Source organism: Euleptes europaea, chromosome 1 (genome assembly GCF_029931775.1).
Source record: "Euleptes europaea isolate rEulEur1 chromosome 1, rEulEur1.hap1, whole genome shotgun sequence".
NCBI classification, from domain to species: Eukaryota; Metazoa; Chordata; class Lepidosauria; order Squamata; family Sphaerodactylidae; genus Euleptes; species Euleptes europaea.
In genome coordinates this window covers 54,483,103-54,498,386 of record NC_079312.1, presented here as the reverse complement: position 1 = coordinate 54,498,386, position 15,284 = coordinate 54,483,103, and the positions used below count along the sequence as shown (strand labels likewise).

At 42.1% G+C, this 15,284-nt stretch overlaps 1 protein-coding gene across 1 annotated transcript in view; it reads left to right on the top strand.

Moving 5' to 3' along the window:
* The window catches only part of LOC130475157 (netrin-4-like), a 57,236-nt gene that overhangs the window by 21,137 nt on the left and 20,815 nt on the right, over nt 1–15,284 (top strand). The window contains exon 3 of the mRNA XM_056846896.1: nt 2,786–3,049. Coding sequence (XP_056702874.1) covers nt 2,786–3,049 — 264 coding nt within the window. The remainder of the gene's footprint in view (nt 1–2,785; nt 3,050–15,284) is intronic.

Genomic DNA, 15,284 nt, shown 5'->3' with positions numbered 1-15,284 from the left:
CAGTTGATAAAGATCAGTTCACCTGGAGAAAATCGCTGCTTTGGCAATTGGGCTCTATGGCATTGAAGTCCCTCCCCTCCCCAAACCCCACCCCACCTTCTGCCCCAGAAACCTCCCGCCAGTGGCAAAGAGGGACCTGGCAACCCTAGGCACTTGTCAACCCTAAGTGAAGGCTAAACTAGCTGGTGGTCAGATTTTCAGCACTTGCTACATTTTCATCAGTTTTTAGCAAGTCAGAAGCTTGCTCTAGGGTTGCCAGTGTCAGCAAATACCTGGAGATTTTGGGGGTGGAGCCTGAGGAGGGTGGGGTTTGGGGAGGGGAGGGACTTCAGTGGGGTATTCCATAGAGTTCCCCTTCCAAACCAGCCATATTTTCTGTTGTCTGGAGATCATTTGTAATAGCAGAAGCTCTCCAGCCACCACCTGGTTGAACTGATGAGCTGAAACAACATACAGCACGCTGGCTCAATATCTGTGAATTTCTTATTTAATATTAATGCCTTCAACTATCAACGGAAACTTATCAACAGAAACTTATAAATTCTATTTGACTTAGTACTAACGAACCTATAGCAAAACTAACAAGGCATTGACAGTATGTTTGAAATTATACAACCAACGGAATATCTGCACCTCTTATGATACAATAGTAAACACACAAGACCAGGAACATACAAACATTCATATCCCATTGTCAACACATATATCCAAACCCGGAGTTTGGCAACCCTAGCTTGTTCCCAGTGTGCTTTGCCAAAAGGAGTCCTCATCTATTTATTTTATTAAATTTATATCCCACACTCCCCGGCAAAGCTGGGCTCTACCCCCCCCCTTTTATTTGTGTATAGACATCTTAACAGGTAGATACTGCAGGTTTTTGGCAATCAGAACAGTAAAGAAGAGAAGTGAAATCTGTGCACAAGTCCCCTGTGCCAAAATTAAAGTATCAGTCTCAGGAAGACCATTTGGAGCTCTGGGGATTTTGTACTTCAGAAGGAGAAATAAAATGAAATTTTATTCCATTGGTTTTTGACTTGAGATTTAATTCCAGTGTTTCTCTACTAGCAGTGGAATGGTGCTATCTGAGCTGCATACGCTGGTCCTTCAGCCTTTGTTGCCATTAACCAAACTCAGGCAGGCACGTGGATTGAGTAAACTTGGTCACTGGCCTTTAATTCTGTCGGCAGAAAGAATGCCGGGCACCTGTGCTACACAGAGTGAGCTATTTGCACATGGTTCCATTCCTCAGGGGAATGCGGGCAGCTGGCCGGAAGGGGCCCATGTTGTTTTCTCATGCTTTCATTGATCAGGGGATGTGGAGGCACCTGCGCTGGTTACACACGCTGGGCAGTGTGCCCGTTGCTGCCAGGAAGAAGGGATGTCTCTGATTTGAACCCGGGGCCATTGGCAAACATTTGACCCTTACAGAGATGGGGAGAAGTTGGGAAAAGAGCAAGCAGCAATAGCAGAATGGCATGGAAGTCATTGCTGGCTCTCGTCTGCACTCCTTTGTCAAGTACAGATGCTTCCACAGCTTCTGAGCCCGGCAGCTGATATCCATTATTTTTACAGGCTGTATCTTGCACGTGCTGCTCGCATAGAATAGAGTTAACAATCAGGTTCCCAAACCTCCACCAGCTCATTCTCAGTCCTTGTAAGACATGAAGAAAACGTTTATTTTTATTAGTTAAATGCATATGCTCACAAAAATGGCAGGAGAGACTTTTTAGATTCTAAGTTTTAGATTCTAAGAGGCCCGCAAGCTGAATTTTTACTGAAATCCACCTTCACTTACCGGTATTAGTATTTGTGGTCCAGCCCAACATTGTCCAGCCCAACTCACCGGAACCAGGAAGGACCATAGACACCATTCTCCAGAGGCCAGACCCAGTGTGGCTGGTAGGGTTGCCAACCTCCAGGTACTAGTTGGAGATCTCCTGCTATTACAACTGATCTCCAGCTGATATAAATCAGTTCACCTGGAGAAAATGGCCACTTTGGCAATTGGACTCTATGGCATTGAAGTTCTTCCCCTCCCCAAACCACGTCCTCCTCAGGCTCCACCCCAAAAACCTCCTGCGGGTTGCAAAGAGGGACCTGGCAACCCTAGTGGCCGGGCCTCCTCTGGTGGAGGATCCAGCAGGGCTGTTCTTATCTTCCTTCCCACCTTCCTTCCTTCACTCCAGTATCATAGGAGCATGCCTATAATATTGGGTGCCGTGGAACACAGGCAGGATGCTGCTGCTGCTGCAGTCGTCTTGTTTGTGGGCTTCCTAGAGGCACCTGGTTGGTCACTGTGTGGACAGACTGCTGGACTGGATGGGCCTTGGTCTGATCCAGCAGGGCTCTTCTTACGTTCTTATGAGGTAAGGGTGATTGCTGCAGCATGGGGGGCTGTTTCCGCCAGTCCAAAGAGCAGCTGGCATGAGGGGTGGAGTTAGGGTTGCCAGCTCCAGGTTGGGAAATACAGTTACAGTTCCTTCCTGTCCATTATTTATTTGTTATGGCACATAATCTATTCATTAGAGGTTTAAACTAGCTATGTTTAGCTAAACTAGCTTAGCAGTTATTCCTTTCCCACCCCCCAGCAAATCCCAGGAATTGTATTTCTATGAGGGATCTGTTGGAGAATTTACAGTATCTTGTCCAGAGTACAGTACCCAGGATTCTCTGGGGAAAGCCATGGCCGCTATTAATTAAAAGTTCATAGCATAGCTATTGATCATACATATAGATGATTATATCATGTCATTTATATATTTCCCCCCTTTATCTTGGCTTCTAGGTGATCTTTCGTGCCTTAACTCCCGCTAACAAGATTGAAGACCCATACAGTCCAGAAGCACAAGACCTCCTGAAACTTACGAACTTGCGACTCCTCTTATTAAAGAGACAAGAGTGTCCTTGCCAAGGTCCAGGACTGCTGGAGAAGCCACACAGATTTGCCCACTATGCCATCTACGATCTAATTGTTCGGGGCAGCTGCTTTTGTAATGGCCATGCAGAAGAATGTCAACAGGCCAATGGGACCAGGGCCATAGATAATGTGGTAAGTGTTCCCGCAGTGCCTCCCTCTGATGCCCAGTGCTTGCCCAATAGTTGTGGCTAAGCTTGTATGGACCAGGAGCCCTTGAATTATGTCATTAAATTGATTTAATGATATGTGTTTGGAAGGGAAGTGCATTTTAACGGTTTTAAAATGTAATTTTATCATGTATGTTTTTAATTTTATTTTATGATAAATATGGAAAGATGCAAAGAAATATAAAAGATACAATGAAAAGAATATAAAAGTTGTAAAAGACCTATAAATGAGATCGAACTGAGATTCTGACGATACGTATCGTTAATCTAGCATGTTAATATCACTGTTATATATTCAGTTAAACTGACCTACTAACCTCACATTATCTAACCACCACCATCTATACATTCCTTAATACAACCAGCTTGCTACTTTAGCTTTTATACATCTAAAAGGGTATTTTACAATCCTTTATATCATGTATGCTTTAATTGTTAGCCGCCTTGGTGGCCCTTGTAAGGACAGAAAGACAGGATACACATTCTGTAAATAAATAATAATAATGCAAGTGAATTTTAAAAATTATTTTAATATGTTTAGTGTTATTTAGTGTTGTTTTAGTATCAACAGTGTACTGGGTTGTAAGTCTAAACCAAGTCTTTTCTTTTTAAATGAAAGCAGGAGAGTTAAATCCTCTCCTGATTAACAGTTGCTCTCAGTTCTAACCTCATTTCTGCCTCTAGAGAAATGCCAGATTTGTGAGGAGCCTGGGAATTAGTCATTTTTCGCATAAGCTGGGGACAAGCCCTATAATTACATCTAAAACAAAATGACAGAATGAGGGCATATTTACAAAGGTCCTGTGGATTTTGTGACTTACATTTTCCTACATGTACAAAACCATAAGGATCACTGTGCTGGATCCAAACTACATTGGCAATTGCCACCAATTCCCACTCCCCACTGCAGACTCCCCTTGTGTCGTTCCTTAGTAGGGTTGCCAACCTCCAGGTACTAGCTGGAAATCTTCTATTACAACTGATCTCCAGCCGATAAAGATCTGTTCACCTGGAGAAAATGGCCGCTTTGGCAAAAGTCCCTCCCCTCCCCAAACCCCACCCTCCTCAGACTCTGCCCCAAAAACCTCCCGCCAGTGGCAAAGAGGGACCTGGCAGCCATATTCCTTAGGGTCCCCTCTCCCCCAGGAGCTGCAGCATTTCATGGAGATCAGCGGGCTGTAGTGGGAGGGGGGAGGCAAGAAAGTTAGGTTCCGCTGATGGAAAATTTAGTCTTGATCCAACCCTGCTTTATACCAAGTCAGATCATTGGCCTGTCTAAGTATAGTCCACTCTGCAGATCTTCAGAATCGCAGGTAGAGGAAGGTCTTTTCCAGCACTTGCTAGCTTGTCTCCTTTAATTACAGATGTCAAGGACCAAAGCTGGGACCTTTTTTAGGTAAACCATGTGTTCCACCCTGGAGCCATGGCTTACCCCCTCTCTCTGGGGACAGAGCACCCTATCTTTTCCAGTGCTTCCAGATTATCTAAAAATCTTAACCATTCCAACCTTTCGAAGACTTTTCTTCTTGCAGACATAATGCCTTACCCCTCAACGAATTATTTGGCAGATTCTTAGATAGTCCAATTGAACAGAGAAAGGCAAAGACATAAATACTTATAATTCAATAAAGGCAGCATTTGTAGAAGTAATGATAAAGCTTGCTTTTTCAAGGAAGTTTAGAAAGGTGTGTTACAAGTTCAGATTCCAAAGCAAAGTTCAAGCCATCTGACCAGAAGCAGCAACATCACTTAGCAGCTGAAAGCAGCCAAGTTTCTTAAGGTTCTTTGGATCTCTGAAGAAATCTAAAAGCCTAATCAGTTTGAAATGCCTTAATCTTGGCATAGCCTGGCATTATAAAGTCAAGGACTCCTTTCGCAACTAAGTTAATTTCTCTCTAGATTTTTGTCATGTTGGCTCTTTTTCTGGGCATTCCTGACTTCCATTTAATTGTTGTGGCTTTAGAGGGCATTATTTTAAAATGTTGCAGTATCTTAAGTAAAATTCTTCTCCACCCCTTTCAGCTCTGGTATAAATTTAAGTCCCAAATCTCCTAGCAACACCCATCAACAACAAATATGGACCCACTTAAGGAATTAGTCAGTAAGAGGAAAGCAAACTGATTAATATACTAGTGGTGAAGACTCAGAAGATGAATAATGTGTTAAATTAATACAGCTGGTAGAAGAATAAACACTCAGCCCATCAAAAAGGAAAACATATTGTGGCCCACGCAGTTGGCACACTTTTAATAAACCATTGCTGTATTTCTCTCTTTGCATATTTTTCCATTAACTGTAATGAAACAGGGTTTGTTATGCCACAAAATGACTTCATGCAGCACAAAATGACTTAATGCAGTACAAGATTAAATAGTTTGTTTAACTAAAATTCACAAATTTCTCACATCCTAGAAGACAATGGGAAGAATGCATCCTGGAATGTGCACTGATACATCAACAAAAGATTCTTTTCCAATAAGAAAGAACCTTAGTCTCATCCCATGGAGTTATTTGTTGATTTATTTGTATGCCACCATTTTCAGCAAAACTGCAGCCTCAAAGCAAATTACAGAGAAATATAATATAAACAATAACAATCCACACATTTACACAGTACAGAACATAAACCGGAAGCAATAATGTTAGCTGGCCCTAACTTTTTTGTGTATTCAGCTAGTATCATCAATATATTGTACTCTGTCTGCTTATGGATTCTTATGGACTCAAACGTAGCAGTGCATCATACAAAACCACTGGGAGGGTGGAGATTAAAATTGAAGTAATAAATTAGTACAGGCATACCTCGTTTTATTGTTAGGGTTGCCAGGTCCCTCTTCGCCATTGGCTGGAGATTTTTGGGGCGGAGTCTGAGGAGGGTGGGGTTTGGAGAGGGGAGGGACTTCAATGCCATAGAGTCCAGTTGCCAAAGTGGCCATTTTCTCCAGGTGAACTGATCTCTATTGGCTGGAGATCAGTTGTAACAGCAGAAGATCTCCAGCTAGTACCTGGAGGTTGGCAACCCTACATAGCTAGTATCCAATAGGTAGCCTATGACACCCATACAATGATTGTATTACAATGAGTACACATATGGGGTGAGGGTCAGTCACATTTTTGTCAGTAATAACACCTTGCAGTCCTGGGGAAAATATGATATCCCTGAGACAAAAACACTATTAGTGCAAAAGATGCCTGAATTAAAAAAAACCCCAAAAAAATGAGTAACAACTTTTTTATTGTGGAAAGAAATAAACCAAAGGTTGCACAAAAATCCCTGTGGTGTAAACAACAGAACAGATTTTTTTTTTATGATTAGTTCCTTTAATATAAATGCTAATCTGTAAAGTCACAGATCTCTCTTCTTGGTAAAAATAACAGTCACTATGTTTTGTTTGACTTCAAGTAGAGAAAGGTTAGCATAATAATGAAAGATATAAAATATCCTTGAAAATTATACTTGTGATATCATGGGTTCCTGATATGAAGCAAACATTTTATTTTAAAGATGTGTAATAGGGAAGTCTATGTAATAAGCCACACAAATGTTTTAGCTGAATGCTTACCAAATGGTAGGAATATGTGTGTGCTTCTTTATTTATTTGAAGAATTAATATCCTGACCCTCAGCCTGAAAGCTCATAGGACAGCTCACAATAAAATATGGATACACATTTATTAAAACCCTACCCAAATCCACATCAAATAAAATGATGTGTATGAATGGTTCAGCTATAAATTATTAAAATAAACTTGGAAACAATCCTGATAACCCATGTAAAAACATATGCACAACGTGGATAAATTAAGCAGAACAATAAGATATCACAGAATAATTGAGCAGGCATGATGTTTAAAAACAGAGAGTCCGAAATATTAAGTAGGTTGAATCAGAAACATTCTCCGGTCTGTTCGGTAGAGCTGGCTCCCAGAATAGTGTAGTTAGGATTGCACTGTAAACTACCAAAGCAGCAACAAATAAACTAAAAGAATGAATGGTATTTAAATAAATTTGCAGATATCAGATTCCCTTCCTGCTCAGCTCAGCTTCTCTCTTACTTCCATCCTTCCCTAGGCCACCTGCTACTTTGGTTTCATCTGTCTGCTTCCTTTCTCTTCTCCGTACTTCAACCCCCTGTCTGCTTCCCTTTTTTTTTTTTTTAAGACTCTTCAATTGTCAAAACAAAGAGTAATTTTGGCCAGGGACTGTTCCTGGTAACTAGAGACAGTTGGAGACTGTGCCATCCCCCCTCATATGGGACGTCAGTCGGAGGTGGGAGAGAGAAACCTGGGTTATGTGAGGTGAAAACGGTTTTTCTCATCCCCAGCCGTCTTCTTGGTGACTTGGCTATCCCTTTTCGTTGCTTCCTCTTGAAATACTTCCCTGCTGTTCTCTCTGATAATTCACCATCCAACTGAGTTACTTCCCACATTATCTGATCTAAGCTGAGCCAGTCTTTGTGACCTCCAAATACCATCAGAGGTACTGTGTGCCGTAGCGAGCTGTTCACAGGACAAGCTTTCTTGGGAGAAAAGTGAGGTTGTTTATGCCAATTAGCCAGCTAACATAAGAAACATTCAATGGGCATTCACAATAGCTTGGAGGACAACTTAGACGGGTTTCTAGGGTTTGGGGAGGGAGGCTGGGAGAACTTGTTCTCATAAATGCTTGTGCAAAATGTGTTACATACAAGCATGTGTAGCAGTGCCAGGACAGACTTTTTTTTTAAGGGGGGGGGAGAGAGAGGCTTACCCTTCTCCCTGCCAGCCATTTTTTCTTCTGCAAATCATGTCAGTTGTTTTTTTTCTTCCATGGGAATCCATATGCATGTTTATTAGGGTTGCCAGGTCCCTCTTTGCCACCGGCAGGAGGATTTTGGGGTGGAGCCTGAGGTGGGCGGGGTTTAGGGAGGGGAGGGACATCAATGCCATAGAGTCCAATTGCCAAAGTGGCCATTTTCTTCAGGTGAGCTGATCTCTATCGGCTGGAGATCAGCTGTAATAGCAGGGGATCTCCAGCTAGTACCTGGAGGTTGGCAACCCTAGTGTTTATTCTTGTAAACATGCATCTGGTCAAATATATTGATAATAGTAATCAGCTAGACACATATTATACCGAAGAGAAGGAGTTGCTCCTACAGTCGTAGTTCCTAGTCACCAGGGGACTTGCATTATATGAACAAGGACCTCAGGAGGTTCAACTTCTGACTACTAAAGTTAGGTCAGTCACCAGGGGCACCTGTGAAATTAGCAGTGTGAGATGATGAGTTGGCTCATGAAGTGCCTGTAGTCTAGTCATCAGAGAAGAATGCACCCAAGCCTACAGTCTGCATCATGTTGTGATTGTAGTGGTCCTTTCTCTTGGCATTGGTAAGGTGTCTTTTAAGCTACTTTCACGGTCTGGCCTCAAGACAGTATCCAGAAAATAATGCCAGTCACAGGGTCAGGAAGGGTAAGACACCTAGAGAAAAACAAAAGATCTACTGTGGTTCTCTGGTTACGGAGGAAGATGCCAAGCAGAATGCTCAGGACAGAGATAGTGGCCCAAGGCAAGACATACATGGATGTGGGTATAGGATTTTTAGTCAATGAGAATCATAGAGTTGGAAGGGGCCATACAGGCCATACAGTCCAACATCATGTTCAATGCAGGATCAGCCTAGAGCATCCCTGACAAGTGTTTGTCCAGCCTCTGCTTAAAGACTGCCAGAGAGGGGGAGCTCACCTCCTCCCTGGGTAGCTGATTCCACTGTTGAACAACTCTTACTGTAAACATTTTCCCCTAATATCCAGCCAGTACCTCTCTGCCCACAATTTAAACCCATTATTGTGAGTCCTATCCTCTGCTGCCAACAGAAACAGCTCCCTGCCCTCCTCTAAGTGACAGCCCTTCAAATGCTTAAAGAGAGCAATCATGTCCCCCCTCAATCTCCTCTTCTCCTGACTAAGCATTCCCAACTCCCTCAGCCTTTCCTCATAGGGCTTGGTCTCCAAGCCCCCGATCATCCTCATCGGCCGAGCTGAAAACTAGTTCTGCAGAAACTGAGTTATGCACACAAAGGGTAAAGCAAATTTATTTTCCAGATAAAATAAATTTGCTCAGACAAGCTCTGAAATAAGGACTGTCCACATGAAGGTTATTTTGCATAGCTGAAGGCTTACTCAGCTGTAATCAACAGAACTGAAAATGGAGGTTATGCATGGCACTTAATATTCTTCAGAAGAATGCAATAATGTCTGTCCTCACAGGCGAGATCCAACTATATGTTTACTCTTCAGCAAATGTTCCATGTATCCCTGCAATTTTCTTTTTGTTTCTTTGTGTTACAACCTAATGAATTACTTCCTGTCCTCTCCACAGCCTGCTGGCATTGATATATCAATTGTGGATCATCAATTAAGTACTGTATTTTTTACTTTGTAGGCAGAGCCCCTGCTCATTTTTTTTAATTATCACAATTTTGTAAGGGCACTATAATGATAATAAAAAGGAAATAAAAAATAAGAGAGGCTTTGCCTGAAAATTAAAAGCAGTATGGAATTTTTCCATTCTACTACAAAAATGAAACAGGAATAGATAATGAACAACTAATTCATGAATGCCGAGGCTGGCCAAAGAATTAATTAAGCTGAAAGCAGAAGGAAAGGAAGAAAATTAAAAGGGACGGTAGCCTTGATCAACCTCAATAGCATTTTGATTATCCACATTGGACAATCTGGTGTGGCAATTGTGTTTTATGTTAAAGAACAGAATTGCAAATCAAGTAGGAAAACAGTAGGTTAACGCAGAAAACACTGGAATGCACATGTTTTCCAGAAATAGCTGGATTCTCTATTAAAACCAAGTGAAAAACTCCTAACAGGTATGCAGGTCTTCTGTGATAAAAACATGCTCAGTACTGTATCTATGTAATGCATTGTCCTATATCAGCACTTGTGTCTCTGAAAGATAATACTGAAAGTATGTCCAAGAACTTAAGTCTGTGTTATCTAATGAAGAGTGTAATGTAAAAAAAAAATGCTACAGTCTTCTGACACTATTTTGTAGGATAGATTAACTAACTTCCTTGATACTAAATTTTAAGCAACCCATCTTAGTAAAAGTAAGGAACATGCTAGGAACATGTGAAAAGAGACTTATCTGGTAGTTTAACAGCTTGACTACTGGGGTGTTGTTTTTTCCTTCGTTAATCACTCCGTTGTGCCTTTCTGCTACTTTAATCTCTTATGAAAAATCAGCACTAATCCTGCCAGCAGAGCTCTTTGATTGGAAACACTTGTAAAGGCACTTAAGGCTAGTAAAGTGACCTAATTGGCCTGATCTTTCCCTCAAAGGAACTTTTTCCTATTAAACACTTTAAAAAAAAAACAACTAATCAACTTCATTTGAAACAATCAAAGACTTTTTTGAGATGAGAAATTTTCTAGTGTTGATCTGGTTTTCCTTCATCTTCACCATTGGAGGACTATGCCTACTATAATTTTCCAAGGCTGGCTCAACTAACTACTATGTTCTATCAAGGTCAGCGTTAATGGCTGCTTTTCTCTGCAGCTGGCTATTAATAGTAAGGATATAAATAATGCACCTGTTGAATACCATGTTTTAAATAAGCAATATATGTGATAAAATCACAGAGAGGAGGGCGTTGGGGTTTAGGTAGGGATGCCAGCCTCCAGGTAGGACCTGGGAATCCCCTGAAATTCCACCTCCTCTCCAGAGTACAGAGATCTTTTACCCTGGAGAAAATGGATACTTTGGACGGTGGACTCTATGGCATTGTACCCTCCCTAGGCTCAATCCCCAAATCTCCAGGAGTTTCCGGCAGTCTGCCTGTAGATCCTGGTTGTTGATAGCTCTCACTACGGAGCAGTACTAATCGTGAACGTTCCATTAATGTTCAGATCAAAAATGTGATGTCAAACCTTGTGCTAGGGAGGTTGCAGCCTGTGTTTATGCCAAACTTTTCAATACATATATATCCAACTACCGGTATTTCAAGTCGCTCTGAAAAAAATGCTTAGATTTTCTTCATCTAAGAATCTATCGTATCCTAAATTTTAGGTCATTAAATATTTGAAGCAAATTAATTTTCAATATATATTGATTTTTAAGCCAGGAAACACATTTAATAATACTATTCTATTAATTACACCTCCCATCTTCTTCAGAGGAACTTGTCTGTTTGTGTAAAGTGCCGTCAAGCCACAGCTGACTTATGGCAATCCTTTATGGGGTTTTCAAGACAAGAGACTAATAGAGGTGGCTTGCCAGTGTCCTTCTCTGCACAGTAACCCTGGTATTCCTTGGTGGTCTCCCATCCAAATACTAACCAGGGCTGACCCTGCTTAGCTTCTGCGATATGATGAGATTGGGCTATATGATGCTGCTAGGGTTGCCAGGTTCCTCTTTGCCACTGGCAGGGGGTTTTTGGGGTGGAGGCTGAGGAGGGAGGGGTTTGGGGAAGAAAGGGACTTCAGTGACATAGAGTCCAATTGCCAAAGCAGCCATTTTCTCCAGGTGAACTGATCTCTATTGCCTGGAGATCAGCTGAAATAGCAGGAGATCTCCTGCTACTACCTGGAGGTTCTCAAAAGTTAGGAGAGCCCGTTGGGTCGGCATATGAGGCTTAATTGCCCTAAAAATTATGAAGAAGATTGACTGAAGAAGCAACTCCTTTGCGAAACAACCACTTATCTGGAAGTGTCGTCTCTTTGCGTTGTTTGGATTTCTCCTCTGTTCTGTTTGGATCATTTGTCCCCATTCCTTACCTTGACTTCGGTTTTGGAGTGGTTCGTTGGGGTGATGTAACCTCCTTATACTTGGACCTCAGTTTGATTCTTTTTTGGACTCTTAAACTCATGGACTTGAGAACTTATTTTGAGGTGATGTTTTCCTCAATTGTTCTAGCTCTTTGGTGATGTAACCTTTATATTCTGTTCCTTACTTGTATTTGCAATTTGTATGCTTTAGACCAATTTTCCGTGAAATAATTTTTTGGATTCAATCAGTAAATTTATTTTGTGAGTGAATCATTCAGTTCAAGTACTGTTATCTTCTAGGACAAGCCTTGGTGCTGTTTATTGATTGCATAATAACATAGTTTCCAGCACAGGTTATTGTATTATATTGTTCAACTACCTGGAGGTTGGCAACCCAACATGCTTCCTTCTCTCAGGGGAACTTAGGCCAGCTTAATTGTAGCCTTCATGTCATCTACGATCAAGCAGGCAGCTTAGCTCCAGCAGCGGAATTGTATCATAGACCTTGAAACCATTGTCACTGGGCAATACTAAGTCTTTGTTTACACACCTCCTTCATCTCTAGCTGGATGAACAAATATCCCTATAATAACTGTTATTATCTATTTAAAGACCCAGCTCATAGTGCCATAAAGAAACACAGTGACTTCAGTGACTCAAGTCAGCAAGAGTATTTGACTGTAGCACCCTGAATTCCTTGTTTGTGTACCCAAATAATAACTGTTCATGTACAGATAATAAATATCGTATCTAATCCAGTGCAGGTGATTAAGTGGGGAGCACATCAAGCTTGCTTGCTGGACCCCCCCCCCCCAACCTCCAATTGTTGATGGGCTCTTCTCCTGTATGCGCAGAGACTTTCTTCATGCAATCTGCACCTTGTTTTTGCACATGCAGAAAGTCGATGCATGAGGTGCAGTCAATGCATGGAGACTGGGGCGGTGTTGTCTGTGACCAGATTCCCAATTCCCCTTCCACCCAGTGATTGTACTTACATTTAATCATCCCTTGCAGGTAGGGTTGCCAACCTCCTGGTGGTGGCTGGAGATCTCCCGCGATTTCAACTGATCTCCAGGCGACACAGATCAGTTCCCCTGGAGAAAATGGCCACTTTGGAAGGTGGGCTCTATGGTGTTACTCAGTGTTGAGGTCCCTCCCCAAACCCCATCTTCCCCAGGCTCCATCCTCCAAATTTCCAGGTATTTCCCAACCTAGAGCTGGCAACCCTACCTCCAGGTCTCTGATACTTGATCACACACACAGGCATAAGACACACACACCCTTCATTCATTTGAATAATGCAATAGGAGTTCATGTAATGCTTTAATCTCCTTTTAGGGTTCTCAACTCTGGGCTGGGAAATTCCTGGACTTTTGGGTGGGGTTTGGGGAGGGGAGGGGCCTTAAAGGTAAATGAAAAGGTTTGATGTCCCCAGGGTTTGATGTCATAGAGTCCACCCTCCAAAGCAGCCATTTTCTCCAGGGGAACTAATCTCTGCAGTCTGGAGATCAGTTGTAATTCCAGGAGAACTCCAGGTCCAACCATATCCCCTTTAGACTGATTACACTTTCACGGAACAGAAAATTGTGTCCAAGTCTGGGGCAGATGAGAGTTTGCATTATTTTTCAAGAAATCCATTGTGAACGTTTGTCCCTTCTTTGGGGTTTGCAAAATGACTTGCAGATGATGACGTGCAAATCTCTGTGTCCAAAACCACTTTGGCAATATTACAAAGTAAACACGCATCCCAAAGACAACATTTTTCTGTGAATCGGCAACAGTTGCTTGGTTCTAGGAGGCCTCCAGTGTGCACCCTTCAATCAGAAAGGGAAGAACACCCCCCCAACATACAAATGGCAGCCAAGAAGCAGCAGCACTGGTACCAACAACAGAAGCACTTGTCAATAAGATAAAAGAGGCCAAGTGGAGTACACATAAAAGGAAGGAAGGAAGAGGTGAAACAAAATTGGAATACAAAAGTCAGTGTCACAATAATCTGTCTCACAAATGTCCCAGCCAATGTGATTCCCCCCACCCTTTCAATCTATAGTTTCCGTTCCTTTAGCGTCCTGATCATAGCTGTGGATAAGAGGAATTCCTGACTGGGCTCCAGAAATTAAAGCATTGTGACAGTAGCAGGACACAGGGAGCATATTAAACATATTCTTGCTCAATTGCACTTGCTGACAGTTGGCTTCTAGGCCCACTGAAGATGCTAGCTGTTATTGCTCACAAAATGCCTACTGTGAGGATGCTCTCTATGTGATTGTAAGGAGAAGGGATCTCATATTGCAGGGACGCTATGGGAGATAAAATGTGTTTGTCTCACCACAGACCTCAATGGGAGCCATTCAGAACTGAGTGTGATTCCATCTGCTTTGTGCTGTCCCTTTAACAGCAAAGCCTCCTCCTGGGTTTGGTCTTCGTCACACTACAGTATGGTGTTGGGCAAGTGGAATGGATTTCTGGGACTGGCTTTTATATGGAGAAATAGATGAAGCCGAACGTGATAGGCGATTGTTAAATCAGTCACATTATCATATAAATCAGTCATAAATAAGTGATGTGTTTTGCATAAAAATCCTACCGTTCGTGTTCATCTAAGTACTCCTTAGTGATGTCAATGGCTTCTGATCTGTTTGGATCAGCAATGTTTTCACACGTGCAGTTATAATTGCAGGAGATCTCCTGCTACTACCTGGAAGTTGGCAACCCAATCAATACATGAGTTTCATGTTGGGCTGCCAGGCCTCCTACTGTGGTGAGAGACCTCCTGCTGACACCCCTGGGTGCCCCACCAGAGTTCTGAGTGATAGCAGGGGGAAAAAATTTTAAGTCAGTGTCATGTGCTCCTATACATCACTTCTGAGGAAAACCCGGAAGTGATGTAGGGTAGCTTTAGAAATCACTGGACTCCAGTGATTCCTAGAGCAACCCTGCATCACTTCCGGGTTTTCCTCAGAAGTGACAAAGCGGCCCACACAATGCCATGCCCCCCAATGTCCCCAGTCCTGAAGATCCTGCCACATGTCAAGCACAGCCTGCCAACCCTAGCTTCATATATGCAGATTAGTTCGATTGGCTGAAATGGAGTCCTTCAAGCTTGATTAGAAAGAACTCTAAATTTCAAATTTCCATTTCCTTCCCAGTTTTGTATCATCTACAAAATTGCCGAGTTTTGTTATTTCTCCATCGTATTTATTAATAGTGCAGTAGGTCTGTTTCAACATCTCTGTTACAGGAAGAACACAAGGATGTATTTGTGTGGTTCCCGGGTCTATTAATCAAACGGATACATTCAACCTCAAACATTTTACTTCTGAATTCACTAGCATGTACCCAAAATTCCCCAAGGTTTTGTATTCAGAGTTTTATCCTTGGCATGAGTTTTTTAAAATTCCTTTCTATTCCTGTTTTATCATATCCAATTTTTTCTAGTCTCTG